Genomic DNA, 13,822 nt, shown 5'->3' with positions numbered 1-13,822 from the left:
TCCTATTTTTATAGTTGCATGTAGTCTTTATTTTTCTTTCTAGTATTATTTTAAGTTTATTTAGAAAGAGCACCAAGAAACTGACATGGTTGTACACTTACACAATAGTATTTAAATATGAACAGTATAAACTCTATAATATTGTATACTACAACTCGCTACTTAGAATACCTTTAAAATTGTAGCACCATATAGTTCTAATCTTGTTTTGTTATTCATAGTCTGCAGTGCATAATTTCTCTACTGAAACGTATGTCATAGTTTGACAATCATTGTTGACACGTAATTTTCTCTCTTTTTATTACAATGCTTCCCCAGCAAGGACAAGTTTGGAAGGTTTGCAAAGCTTTTCACCTTCCCTCTGCCCGCTTGCCCGCTTTCAGATCAGTTTCATGTTTCATAACTTCTCTTTCTGCAATTCACAACATAGCCATAGTAAATAATGAAAAAACATTAAATTGCAGTACTGTATTTCCTCATACATAGTAGAGAAATAAAAATTTTCAGAGGATACAATCTTTTTAAATGCAATAAAAAGTTAAATAGGAATGTTACAATTTTAGTAATTCCCTAGCAAGCAGTTAATTAAATGTCACATAATGAAAGTGAGGAGTATTGAAGATTATATTCTGTATTGCTGATAGTTCAGATAAAAAGTTCTTAATAATAATAATACCTTACATTTATGTAATGCTTTACAGTTTACTACAGGGAATGCTGTACTGCTGACATGGTCAAAATGTAAACATTTCCATTTGTTCTGCGCTAATGAGATAAAGAACAGATGTAGATTCATTGTTTGAAGTGCTGCTGGTATGATGGAAGACACTTGTAACTCAGATGTTCAAGAGGAGCAGGCAACACACTTTAGTACTATAAAGACAATTTTAGCAGCTTCCGGTTCTTTTGAACTCTTGTATTAAAATGCTTAAAGTGAATGAGGAAAACATTTTGGAAAAGACATGTAAACATAAGCTTTTATTTTATAACACTTAGAAAGAAACATTTCCAGTACTTTACTGAATATTTAATTTTGTAATGTTAGTTTCAGATGAATACAATCCTACCTCAAACCAAGAATTTTTTTTCTTTTTCTTTTTTTTTTTCTTTTAGGTTTGAGCTTTTTCCTTCACTGCTGTTCTGCGCTAACTGCTTTGAAACTTTCCATGCATTTTTTTCAGTAGAAGAACATCTCTGTACTGTCTCCCATTGCATATTTCAGCTGTGACAACCCCTGCACTTTGCCTATTCATTTTATCACCTGCTCACCAAAAACAATAAATACCTCTCTAAATTCTGATTACAGATTTGCTGTTGTTTCTGGTTTTAGAAGAAGGATGCATTTCACTTTTTTTTTATCACTGTTGTTTTATAGGCGTGTGGAGACCCCAAGGCAAAACCATCCTACCTTATTGACAAAAACCTGGAATCTGCTGTGAAATTCATAGTCAGAAAGTTCCCTGCTGTAGAAACCCGCAACAACAATGTAAGTCATCTAAATTTCTGTATTACTTGATTTTAGTCATCTGTAGGGAAAGCAATAGTCAGTATAATGCTTAAAAGTAGCTCTTATTTATCTAACTCTTTTTTTTTGATATGTAAGTTACATACATTGATTAAGGGCTTTCAGAGACACTGTTCTTAACCTTTGACATTGGAAAAAATGACACTGAACTGCATTGCCATTTTATTATACACAAAATAAGATCTTAATTTCTTATACACTTCTTTCCTTTCAAGTTGCAACAGAAAGTAAGGTACTAGATATGTAAATATTCCAAATGTTTGTATGACTAGTTAGGGAATTTTTTTTATGTAGTCATATACTTAATTATTTTGAAGTTAGTGTCTGCAGAGCTTCTATTGTTTTTAGTAATTAGGTTAGTTTTAAAATATATTTGTTTCTTTAGTATTCTTATAATTGTGAAAAACATTTTTGAAAATTAAATAATAAAAGAAGGTGATGGTTTTAAGGTCTTTATTATCCCGTATTTTCTCAGATGGGAAAGTTTTTCTTAGTATGTTGAAATATAGTCATATTCAAAGTCTTCCTGATAGGTTTACATCTTTCAATAGTTCTTTATAATAACTTCTATGAATAACTAATTTTAGAAAATTAGAGTTGTTTTTCACCTTACCATGGCTTTTTCACATAGATTTTATTGACTTGAAATTGTTCTGCATGTCTTTTTACTTTACTTTTGATAGCTCATATTGTAATCCTTGCTATCTTTTTTTCTTTACGTAAAAAACTTAGTCTAGAAATTTCCTCTTATGTATTATTTCCCTACTTTTAAGAAGCTCTGTTTAAAAAATGTTTTGTCATCTTTTGGTTTCCTCAAATCATGTATGTTCATTGAAGATTTATAGTTAGCCTGTTGATACCACTTTTACTTTAAAATATTTTAATACAGAGGGAAAATACCAGTCTGAATTAATAAAAGAAGTCTGGTAAAGTGCTTTTTACATTTTTTAAAGAGTATTTTATTTTTTTATGTGAATATAGGTTAATAAAGGTGTCTCTTTGCTTCATAGAACATTGTTTTATAATTAATATATTAAGGTATCTTAATTATTCCTCATTACAAATGGATGATTCAGAGCACATGCTTTTTAAGAACACTATTATTTGTGTGGAGTACTCTTTTAGTTATTGACACTGACATAGCTAATTTATCAGAGAGATTATATTCTTAGTCTGAATGAGAGATTTTTATAATGAAAATCTGTTGCACACTTAATTACATATAGTATACCTTTTTTTCTCACGGCTCATAAAATCTCTGATATAAGTTCTTCGGAGAACCTTTTAAAATTAATTTATATATATGTATGTGTGTGTAAGTTTCCATCAGAGAATAATTCCTGAATACGAGGTCTTTTGTTAGAAAATTAACAAGATCTGATTAAATATATAATCACTTTCATAGCAGTAAAACTTTGTTTAAAGAGTAAATTAGGAATTTTTACTGTTCCTGAATTGCTGAGCAAATTGTTAATAATGCTGGTTTGTTTGTTTTCTTTTCAATAGTCTTATTTCTCCATTTTTGCTGTACAGAATTGATTTTTTTAAATAACAGCTTTAGTAAGATGCTCACGTATCATAACAGTTTACCCATTTAAAATGTACAGTTTAATGGTTTTTAGTACAGCCTTAGAATTGTGCGTCCAGTACCACACTCAATCAGTTTTAGAACATTTTCATCACCCCTGAAAGAAACCTCGGAATCATTAGCAGTCACTCCTGTCAACCCCCCAGTCCTAGGCATTTAAATACAAATCTATTTTCTGTCTGAAAGTCAATTCTGGAGCTTTATGTAAATAGCATCATAGTATAAGATGGTAGTCTTTTGTGACTGTCTTCTTTCACTGAGCATGAAGTTTTCAGGGTTTATCCAAGTTGTAACGTGTATCAGTACTTTATTTCTTTTTCGCCAAAAATATTCCATTGTGGATATGTCACGTTTTATTTATCCATTCATCGGTTGATGGATGTTTGAGTAGTTTCTACTTTTTTGTCTATTATGAGTAGTGCTGCTGTGAACATTTTTGTAAAAATTATGTGAACATGTTTTCGTTTGTCTTGGGTACATATATCTAGGAGTGGAACTGTTGGGTCATGTGGTGATTCTGTGTTTAACCTATAAAATCAGTTGTACAATGTTGAATGTTATGACTACTTGTAGAATTTACTCTGGTTGTTTTGTTTGCAAAGTCTAAGTTATGTCCTTTGGCCTTTATAGCTATTCTGTATAATAAATGCCATTCTGTTGTTTTTTATCTGCTGAAGTACTATGTACTAGGTGTTTGTGAAGTTTTGTGATTTCAGTTTTGATCTGGACCTAACAAAATTCTTTTAGCCAGGTTAGATTAGGAAATGAGAAATAAGGAGTTCAGTTTTATTATTTAATTCCATAGAAGTAGTTAATGGAGATTTAAGGACTAGGACTGACAGTAGCATCTGAGATTGATAGGAGCTTGCAGATTTCTGGCTAATATATACGCTGAAGAAATGGTACTGTTAACCACAGTAGGGTGTTTTCCTTTTATTCCTAGTCTTGGGTCATTGTATAAATATCGACCACAGAGCATGCTTACTTTACCTCAGGGAGCAGGGAGAATTACTGGTTAGCACTGTTGATTCATATCATACAAGCACCACTTGTCCCCAGTTTCTGAAAAGGCATTCATAAAAAGAGATTGTTTCAGTGAAAAATTCAGCAAAATTTTTTTCTGAAGTTTCTAAAAATAGATCCTTAGAAAAAGGCTAATCTTATTTTGTGCCAAAAAATTGTTAGTTCTTTATTGTTTCTTTGGTAACTGCTCCCCCTCCCATACTTTTAAATCCCCTTAGAAGCTTGTGAGCACATAGGTATCTGGTATAAATACAACAAAGGAGAGCACTACTGACAATTAGCAAGCAGGATTGGTCCCTAACATGGCTTCAACAGTGATGATTTTAGTCTTTGCTGAGTCACTTTTACTGTCTTACTTAAATCCCTTTGTGACCAGTTATAAACTTTTGTCTCCCCCAATTCTGGATTTAGGGAAAGTCTGGGCCATGGAATGGGTTTGTTTTTTGGGTCTTGATGTTGAACTCAGTGCCCCGTACGCTTCAAAGCAGGCTAATTAAGTAAAATTCATGTGGATAAAAGACATACCAGTTTTATAATTATAGCTGACACTTATAGAGTGTCTGTCTAGTCTGTGACAGGTGATGTATTTTAATAGACATTAGATTTTCTCATTTAATTTCAGGTTAAGGAAATCATTTCTGAGCTGAGAGATTGTCTAATTTATCTACGAGGTCTGACAATTAAGTTTGCGATCTTGTTGCAACAGTGTTGCTAACCTTTTTTTGATATCAGAAGGATTATTCATTATGAATTTGTACCAACTGGACAAAGAGTTAACCAAGTTTACTATTTGAAAGTGCTGAAAAGGCTGAGTGAAAAAGTCAGACGACTTGAACTTTTCACCAACAATTCATGGCTGTTGTATCACGAAAATGCACCGGTTCACACGGCACTATCTGTGAGAGAGTTTTCAGCCAGTAAACAAATAACAGTATTGGAACACCCTCCCTACTCACCTGATCTGGCCCCCAATGACTTCTTTCTTTACTCGAAGATAAAGGAACTATTGAAAGGAAGACATTTTGATGACATTCAGGACATCAAGTGTAATATGACGACAGCTCTGATGGCCATTCCAGAAAGAGTCCAAAATTGCTTTGAAGGGTGGACTAGACGCTGGTGTCAGTGCATAGCTTTCCAAGGGGAGTACTTCGAAGGTGACCCTAGTGATATTCAGCAATGAGACATGTAGTGCTTTTTCTAGGATGAGTTCACGAACTTAATTGTCTGGCCTCATATAACATGTATTCAGTTTCTTTGAAAACGTAACTCAAATGATTTATAATTTGTTTCCCATAGGTTTCTTATAAGCATATATAGGAAAATCTCTTGTTTCACTGGACAGAGACAATAGTAGAAACTCATTATTTTATTAACAGTTAAAAATTGTTTTGCCCAAGAAATCTGAAAAGGCATTTTAAGGAAATGTTCAGGTGTATGTTAAAACCTTTTTTATGAAACTTTTCCCCACGTTTTAAAAAACTTTTCTCCCCTTTCTTCCTATGTTGTATTTACATCTAAATGCTAGTTTGTGTTTTTTAAAACAGTAAAAATATCTGGCACAAAAGTGTTTTTATTGAATTTGCATATTATATATTTTAGTATAAAATTTTGGGTTTGATTCCCAAATTAATGGGAAAATGATATGAATTACTGTCCTATATATGTAGACTCAGATCTCAGCTCCCTAAGAATGAAGATATTGTCAGTGAGTAGAGTGCCATAACAGTAATATAAGAATTCTGGATTGAGATACAGGCCATTAATGAATTAAGTTTCCAAACTTAGAGGAATATTCTGTTATAGATATTATTTCCTTTCTCAAGGAGCCCAGTGCTATAAGATACTATGTAATAAATTATATTTTTTATTTAAATAGTTTACAAGGTCACTCAAGGAAAGAACATAAAGCAACTCTGAAAGTGTTATAATTGGCAGTAAAGTTGGTTTAAACACCATTTTATCACTAGTTCTTGGCACATAAAAGGCACTAAATAAATGTTTGATGAGTAAGTGAACTTAGCTAGCTTTCATTTATTGAGACTTTGCCTTAAATCTGTGTCCGGACCCAAGCTTATCAACACTTTATTTAAACTTTATTATGTTATTAGGTAAAAATAACTGTACTTTTAGTAGGGCTACACAAATATATCTCAATCTTTACTAAAGTAACCTGGAAAAAGAATGAGTCCCAGCTTGTTAAAAACATAAATTGGTTTTGGGGGTAGGGTATTGGTATTAGGGATGGCCCTGGACACATACACTGTGGTTCAGTTAGGGTTAGAAGGAAGGGGTAAGGAAACAAACTCGTTCTAAATTAGTGTCTAAGAGGGCATTCTTTGTCTTGTCATGGCCTCCATTACAATGGTAGTATGTTGGTTAAGAGGATGGACTTTGAAGTCAATAAACCAGAATTTGAGTTCTGATGATTCCACTTACTAGCTAAATGATTTGGGGCAAATCATTTAACATCTTAGGACCTCTTTGCTCTTATCTAAAATGGTGATAATACCAATCTCAAGAAGCAGTTTAGTATCTCCTAAAGCACTTAGCAGATTTGTGTGATAAATTACTTTTGAAAAATGGAAGCCATTATTTATATTATATCTCTGACTTTTTTGGTCTATCTCACTGGCTTTTCTTCTAGTTGCCCTTTAAATATGGGTGTTTCTAAGGAATCTTTCCCACCCCCCACAGTTTATATGTATGAAAACGTTTACTTCCATGGCTTCAACTAAGTAATATACTGTCTTCTGCCTTCTGTGTTCTAGATCTGAATGCCAGCTACCCTTTTGACAGCTCCACAAATTGAATAGCAAACTCTGTATCCGATATTGAACCTATGATTATCCTCCATTTTGTTTCTCTCTGTGTTCTCTGCCTTGAGATACGTAAATTAGAACCTTCAGAAACCCCTTTGACTCTTTATAAAACATCAAGATGGTCATTTTGGGCTTGTCAGTTGTAATATTATAATGTCTCTTGAATTTATCCCCTTCAGGTATGTATCTCCCAATGGGACAAATGCTATGATAATCCAAACTGCTTTTCATGCCTCCCAATCTTTCCTCCCATTCTCCCTTACCCCAGCCTTCACTAGGGGAAGTGGAACAAAACCAAACTAATTTCTTTCTCACTATTACCTCACATCTCTTTTCCTGGACCATGCACTCATCTCTGATTCCTTATTGGCTTGGATGTAGTTGGTTAGCAGATAATACTTTGGTTTTAAAAGGAATCATTTTAGAGTAAAATAATATATCAGTTTTGGTGACGTACTTTGTTGTGGGTAAATATGTCGATAGAGAGAGGGAGAGAGACTCTAATGGAAACATGAAGTATTTGGTCTTGATCAATTAAACGTTGCCAAAATTCAAAGAATTTTAATACAACGAGAAGTAACTTGTCAATATTATTTTTAAAAGGTGGTATCAACATTCAGTTAATATCTTTCACATGTAACAGTCTTTAATTCAAGCTTGAATAAACAGAATAAATAGAAGGATGAATCCCTCATTAGAAGATACAAGTAAGCCTTATTTTGATATATTTAAAAAGTATTTGAAATAGGTCAAGTGCTGGCAGAGATTGCATCAGCATTAATGACCTACCTAAACTGGATTAAATTTTCCTTTATTTTTAATTTCTACCAGAATAACATGAACACATGGTAGTGAATCAAATAGTCCAAAAGAATTTAGGATGAAAAACGAGTATCTCCTACTTACTCTTTCCCACCCCAGTCATATCCTCAGAGGGAACTTCTGTTTTTAGTACTTCTAAAGGTTACCTCCAGAACTATAAGTAATATGCTTTTTTAAAAAATATATTCATTTACCAACTTTAGACAATGTCTGTTCTTTACTAGAAAAGATGAGGATTTAGCTCATTTAGTTTCCTGCCCTTCTCTCCTCATCCTCTAATGTTTGGTAGTTTTTTTGTAACTACTTTTGGATCATTGGTTACTTCCTTTTTAAACTTTAAATAATATAGTTCTCTATTTTTATACCTTCATCCTTGGCCATTTATACTTTTATGTTGTCAAGCTTATTAATGCTTTCTTTTGGTTGTATAATCATAAAGTGTTCTGAGATTGAATTATATGCTGATTCTGAAAATTAAAAACTAGTAAAGAACCGAGTCCTTAATTTGCATTGGTTCACTCCATTGTCATACTTCTTATAAGTCCAAATATTATATACTTAAATATATTGATAAATATTTATATATTTATATTTATATATCATGTGCAAGGTGTGATCAAACAATATGGTGAATGTTTAAATTTTAAAAAAATTATTACAGTAAAAGACACATTACTATTAATCCCCTTCAAAATATTGCCCCTTGCTTCGAACACACTTAGTCCATCATTCTTGCCACTTTCTGAAGCAGTTCTGGAAGTCCTCTTTCATGAGTGTCTTTAGTTGCACTGTCGTGGCTGCCTTGATGTCCTGAATCATTTTGACTTTGGGGAAGAGCCACAAGTCGCACGGTGCCAGATCCGGTGAATAAGGTGGATGAGGATACACCGTAATGAAGTTTTTATCTGACAGAAATTGCCATATACCAGAAGCGATATATGACACAAAGCATTGTCATGATGGAGGATGATTTACAGCACACTTTAAAACATACCTGCTCTCAGCTGTACTCTCACCTGACTGACTGCACCGAACAAGTTGAAACTTGTCACACACTGTTACTAAGGTTCGACACGCCACTTCCTGTACTGAAGATCCCTCCCTTTCTGTTGGATGGCACTCTGCAACAGCATTCACTGTATTTATTTATTTTTTTATCACAACGGTAAAGGCTTCGTGTCACACATTGTTTCTGGTACACGGCAATTTCTGTCAAATAAAAATATTACGGTATGTCCTCAGCCACCTCATTCACTGGACATGGCACCATGCCACTTCTGGCTCTTCCCCAAAGTCAAAAGGATTCAGAATATTGAGGCAGCCAGGACAGTGCAACTAAAGACACAAAAGAGGACTTCCAGAACTGCTTAAGAAAGTGCCAAGAATGATGGGGATAAGTGTGTTTGAAGCGAGGGGAAGTATTTTGAGGGGATTAATGGCAGTGTGTCTTACTGTAATAAAATTTTTAAAATTTAAGCATTCGCCATGTCGTTTGATCACACCTCATTTAACATTAAAGTCAAATGGATTAAAGCCAAATGGATTCTTTCTCCTAGAATTATTTCACAGTTAAATTTGTTTCTTAGGTATATATATCATGACTTTCTGGAATTACAGCAGGTCCTTTTATAACATCATTTCCTTTAATGTCATTTTATTAGAACACTGATGAGATGCTATAGGAACTTATAACTCTTGTTTATATCAATTAGCCTACGGTAAAATTGGTTTTGTTATGCGTTGTTTCACTTAAAGTCGTAGAACCTATCGATGACATGGAGGACTCACTGTGCAGTTATGTGCCTTTATAGAATTCTTAAATTTATCCAATTCTAATTATACCACCTTTGTATAAGATTGCCCTTTTTTCTGGAACCCATTCTCCTATAATCCTCTGTCTTCTCACCCGCCTTTGGACAATTTGCATAACACTGCTCCTTAGCTTTCATCCTGGGACATATTTCTCAGGTTTTCACTTGAGCTTTCACACTGAGTTTGGAGTTTGGAAATCCACTGAAATTGTGCACATAGTTTATATATGAACGTATTTTTCAGCTTTCATCATATTTTCAAGGGCGGTTTTATGATCCCAAGACACATCTGTTTTAAAATCACATTATTTTGTGAATCTTGTGCACTGTATACGTGTTCTAATTATACTTAACTATAATCATAACCTCTTCAGCTTAAGGAGGCTTCTAGTTTTCCTGCGAACAATACTGCCAGTGATCATTATATGTACTGGAGTTCCATAGCATAGCCCTCACGGAGATGCATTCCTGGCATTTACAATCATCTTTCCACTTTCTTCAAATTTGCTGAAGTTACATCTTGCGTCTAGTGCTAGTTTTTCAGAGATCTTTCAGTTTGTTAACGAATGCCTTAGGCTGCAGTGGTGATTGTGGTGCCTTTTACAATAGCAACAGATTACCAATACATAATTACCTATTGATGTTTAGTTTTTATTTTCTTGGTCATTTCTTTGAAAAGTGACTTTAGCCTCTTTTAACCTGGTACCCTTTGAGTACCTTCAGCGTGGTATCTTAATCATTTTTCAGGGGAGATGTGGTCTTATCTTTTGTCATATCAAAGTCATTTGCCAAGATCCAAAATAAAAGCAAAATAATGTACAATGGAGTAAATAACAGGTGTTGCAAAAACACTTATTTTCCTTTATTCTTCTTCCTAGCACTCATTTCGACTAAAAATGTTTTAAATATGTACACCAGTGGTCTTTGGACAAGATTATATAGGATAGTATACTGTTAGTCCTCATTGTCTAGTGTAGGATAGAACATGGTGAAATATATATATATGTATTCACCATATATATATATATATATATATATATATATATATATATATATATATATATATATATATATTTGTTGTTTTTACTATCTGGAACAATCTTTACCTCCCATATTCTTTCACTAGGATAACTTCTACTTGTCTTTCAGGTTTATCCTTAGATGTCACCATTTCAGAGAAGCTTTCTATAATGCTTTCAAGTCAGGTTAAGTGCTGCATGTATATGTTTCCATAGCCTCCTCAACTTATCATTCATTTATTTATTTAAAATATTTATTGAGTGCCTTCTGTGAGTCCAGTCCTGTTGTGGGAGAGGGGATCCAACAGTGAATAAACAAATCAAGTCACTACTCTTGTAGAGCTTGCATTCTGCTGGAAAGAGGTACACAAAAAAGGAATAGGAACATAATGACAGGTAGAGATGACTTCTAAGAAGAACAAAGCAGAGTAAATGAGTGAGAGCGGTAGTGGGGAGATGCTAATTTACTTAAGATGCCCAGGGAAGGCCTTACTGAAGAGGAGGCAGGCATTAGGGCAGACATTTGAAGATAGAGGGAGTGAGGTGAGCTGGGGGAGAAGCATTCTGTTCTGAGGAAGCGGCAGCTACAAAGGCTCAGAAGCATGCCTGGTGTGCTCAGGGAACAGGAGGTAGGCCATTGTGAGTGGAACAGAGTGATTTGTGGGGAGGGAGAGAGAGAGTGATTGGAGATGAGGACAGAGTGATTATAAAGAGTCGGCAGATCAATAGGGCTTTCTAGGCCATGGTAAGGAATTTGACTAATTACTCAGAGAGTTGAGATATCATTGGAGAGATAAAGCAGAGGAATGAAGTGATATACCTATGATCACTGCTGAGTTGAAGACAGTCTACAGAGGAACACAACAGTGATCAAAATGGAAGCTAGTTACGAAATTTGTAGTCATTGAGATGAGCTGATAGTGGCTTGGACTAGGGTGGTAGAGAAGAAATATTCAGATTCTGGATTATTTTTAAAACTTAGCCATGAAATATTCAGATTCTAGATGTATTTTCAAGGCAGAGCTTACAGTATTTGCTGATGTATTGGGTATGGGGTGTATGAGACAATGAGAAATAAGACTCCAAGATTTTTGGCTTGAACAAATATCTAGATTTACTAGGGTGAGGAAGCAAAAAGAACAGGTTGAGTAGCTGATTGTATACAGATGGTCCCTGACCTATGCTGGTTTGACTTAGGATTTTTCTACTTTACAATGGTGCAAAAGCAATATGCATTCAGTAGACACTGTACTTCTAATTTTGAATATTGATCTTTTACCTTGCTAGTGATAGGTGGTAAGCCTCGTGGTGCTGGGCAGAGGCAGTGAGCCGCAGCTCCCAGTCAGGCTCGCAATCATGAGGGTAAATAACTGATACTCTACAGCGTACTTTGTTCCCAGCGCTTTTTTTTGGATATTGTGTTTTGTGTTTTCAAATCCCATCATGTCTGAAAAACACCCACCTGTGTCTCCTGTTTATGGTGAGAAGAAGAGAAAGATAATTACTTTTGAGATGAAACTCAAGATAATTGCCCAACTATTGGCTAATGTAAGTGTTCTGAGCACAGTTAAGGTAGGCTAGGCTAAGCTGTGACGTGCAGTAGCTTAGCTATATATTATATGCGTTTTCGACTTATGGTATTTTTAACTTGGTGTGGATTTTTTAGGACTTAACCTCATCGTAAGTCAAGGAGCATGTATATGTCTAGAGCTCAGGCTAGCATTTTATGGTATATAAAGTGTGCCTCCATAAAGCTGTAAAAAACAAATGATTTTGAGCAATTAGAAGTGGTATTTTAGAAAAATTTATTTAAAAATCAAGTATTTGGTTCTCATTGTGCCCAAGCTTATTGAGTTTACTTAGGCAGAATTGTAACAGGTATATTTTCTAACACGTTGTACATTAAAAGGAACTCTCAACAAGAGCAAATGATAATTGACAGTAAGATAAATAAAGACTTAAAAAATTAAAAAATCAGGTGGTAAGGACTGTTTAATGTTGGCAGATTACCGGGCACATGTCAATAGCACTCAAGTCCATCTTGACATAAATAGCTCAGTATGATTATCAATTATAATGATGACATCTAATCAGTAAGAAAAGCTTGATTTATTTCTATGAACCCAGGTTATGAAAGCAAAGTAATCACATATTTGAAAGATTTTTTTTCCTGAGTATCAAAATCTAGTGTAAAAGGACTAATGTTATTTCCATTTCCATTTGTAATGGAAATGGTGCCATTATATTAGTTTAATTGTATTTTCATTAAAGTGTGATATCTTTTATAGAAAGATGTTACACCTGACCAATCACACCACACTAGGACATGTAATTAGTGATTTTCTAGTATTAATGATAAAATTAATTTCATCTGTTAGCGCTGATTTGCCTATCTTTTGACCAGAAATCTTAAACTTCCGAAATTTTTCCTGGTTCAAGTCACTGTGCTCAGGTGGTGAAATGGAGGTTGTTTTAATTTGTATTACTGAATTTTAGATTAATCTTTGTTTCGGTTGCCTAGTGCTGCATAACAGACTGCCCCCAAATTTAGTGGGCTTAAAACAACTTGTTTGTTATTCTGTGGATTGACTGGGCAGTTCTTCTGCTGGTCTTACTAGCCTTAAGTCACATCTGCATTTATGTAGCTGGTGATGGGCCCAGCTGGGCTAGCCAGATGCTGAGCTGCTCTGTCCCTGTGATATGATAATCTCAGGTTTCTTCACTCATGGCACTTTAAGGCAGTGTCCCCAAAAAAGCATAACCTGAAGCTTAAGACCTCTTAAATTGGGTGTCACTTCTGCTGCTTTCTATTGGTCAAAGCAAGTCACAAGGCCAGCTGAAATTGTAAGGGTGGGAACCTACTTAACTCTTTTTGTTTTTTTTAATTAAATTTATTGGGATGACAATGGTTAGTAAAATTACATAGGTTTCAAGTGTACAATTCTATAATACATCATCTGTGTATCACATTGTATGCTCAGCACCCAGTCAGTTCTTAACTCTCGATGGGAGGAGCAATACAGTCCTATTACAAAGAAGCATGGTACAACCTTTAATTTTTTTTGCCTTTCTGTTCTAAAAATTTTTAACTTTTCTGTTCTTTGCTTTTCAGAATTAATTTAAACGGAACTAGAAATAGAAACTTGGAAAAAAAACACTTTAATATATAAAATGAAGAGGTCGAAGTAGAGGAATACTTAAGAGCTTGAGTC

The 13,822-nt window shown here is 34.2% G+C and overlaps 1 protein-coding gene across 4 annotated transcripts in view; it reads left to right on the top strand.

The window, feature by feature from the left end:
* NCKAP1 (NCK associated protein 1) overlaps nucleotides 1-13,822 on the top strand; it is a 100,178-nt gene that overhangs the window by 13,373 nt on the left and 72,983 nt on the right. For 2 of the 4 annotated variants that reach the window (XM_074338978.1, XM_074338981.1), the window contains exons 2-3: nucleotides 319-336; nucleotides 1,376-1,486. In XM_074338978.1, the coding sequence (XP_074195079.1) occupies nucleotides 319-336; nucleotides 1,376-1,486 (129 nt within the window). The remainder of the gene's footprint in view (nucleotides 1-318; nucleotides 337-1,375; nucleotides 1,487-13,822) is intronic. The other 2 variants (XM_074338987.1, XM_074338988.1) reach the window with 1 other exon arrangement.

Source organism: Rhinolophus sinicus, linkage group LG01 (genome assembly GCF_036562045.2).
Source record: "Rhinolophus sinicus isolate RSC01 linkage group LG01, ASM3656204v1, whole genome shotgun sequence".
NCBI lineage: Eukaryota > Metazoa > Chordata > Mammalia > Chiroptera > Rhinolophidae > Rhinolophus > Rhinolophus sinicus.
This window is presented reverse-complemented; position numbering and strand designations above follow the sequence as displayed.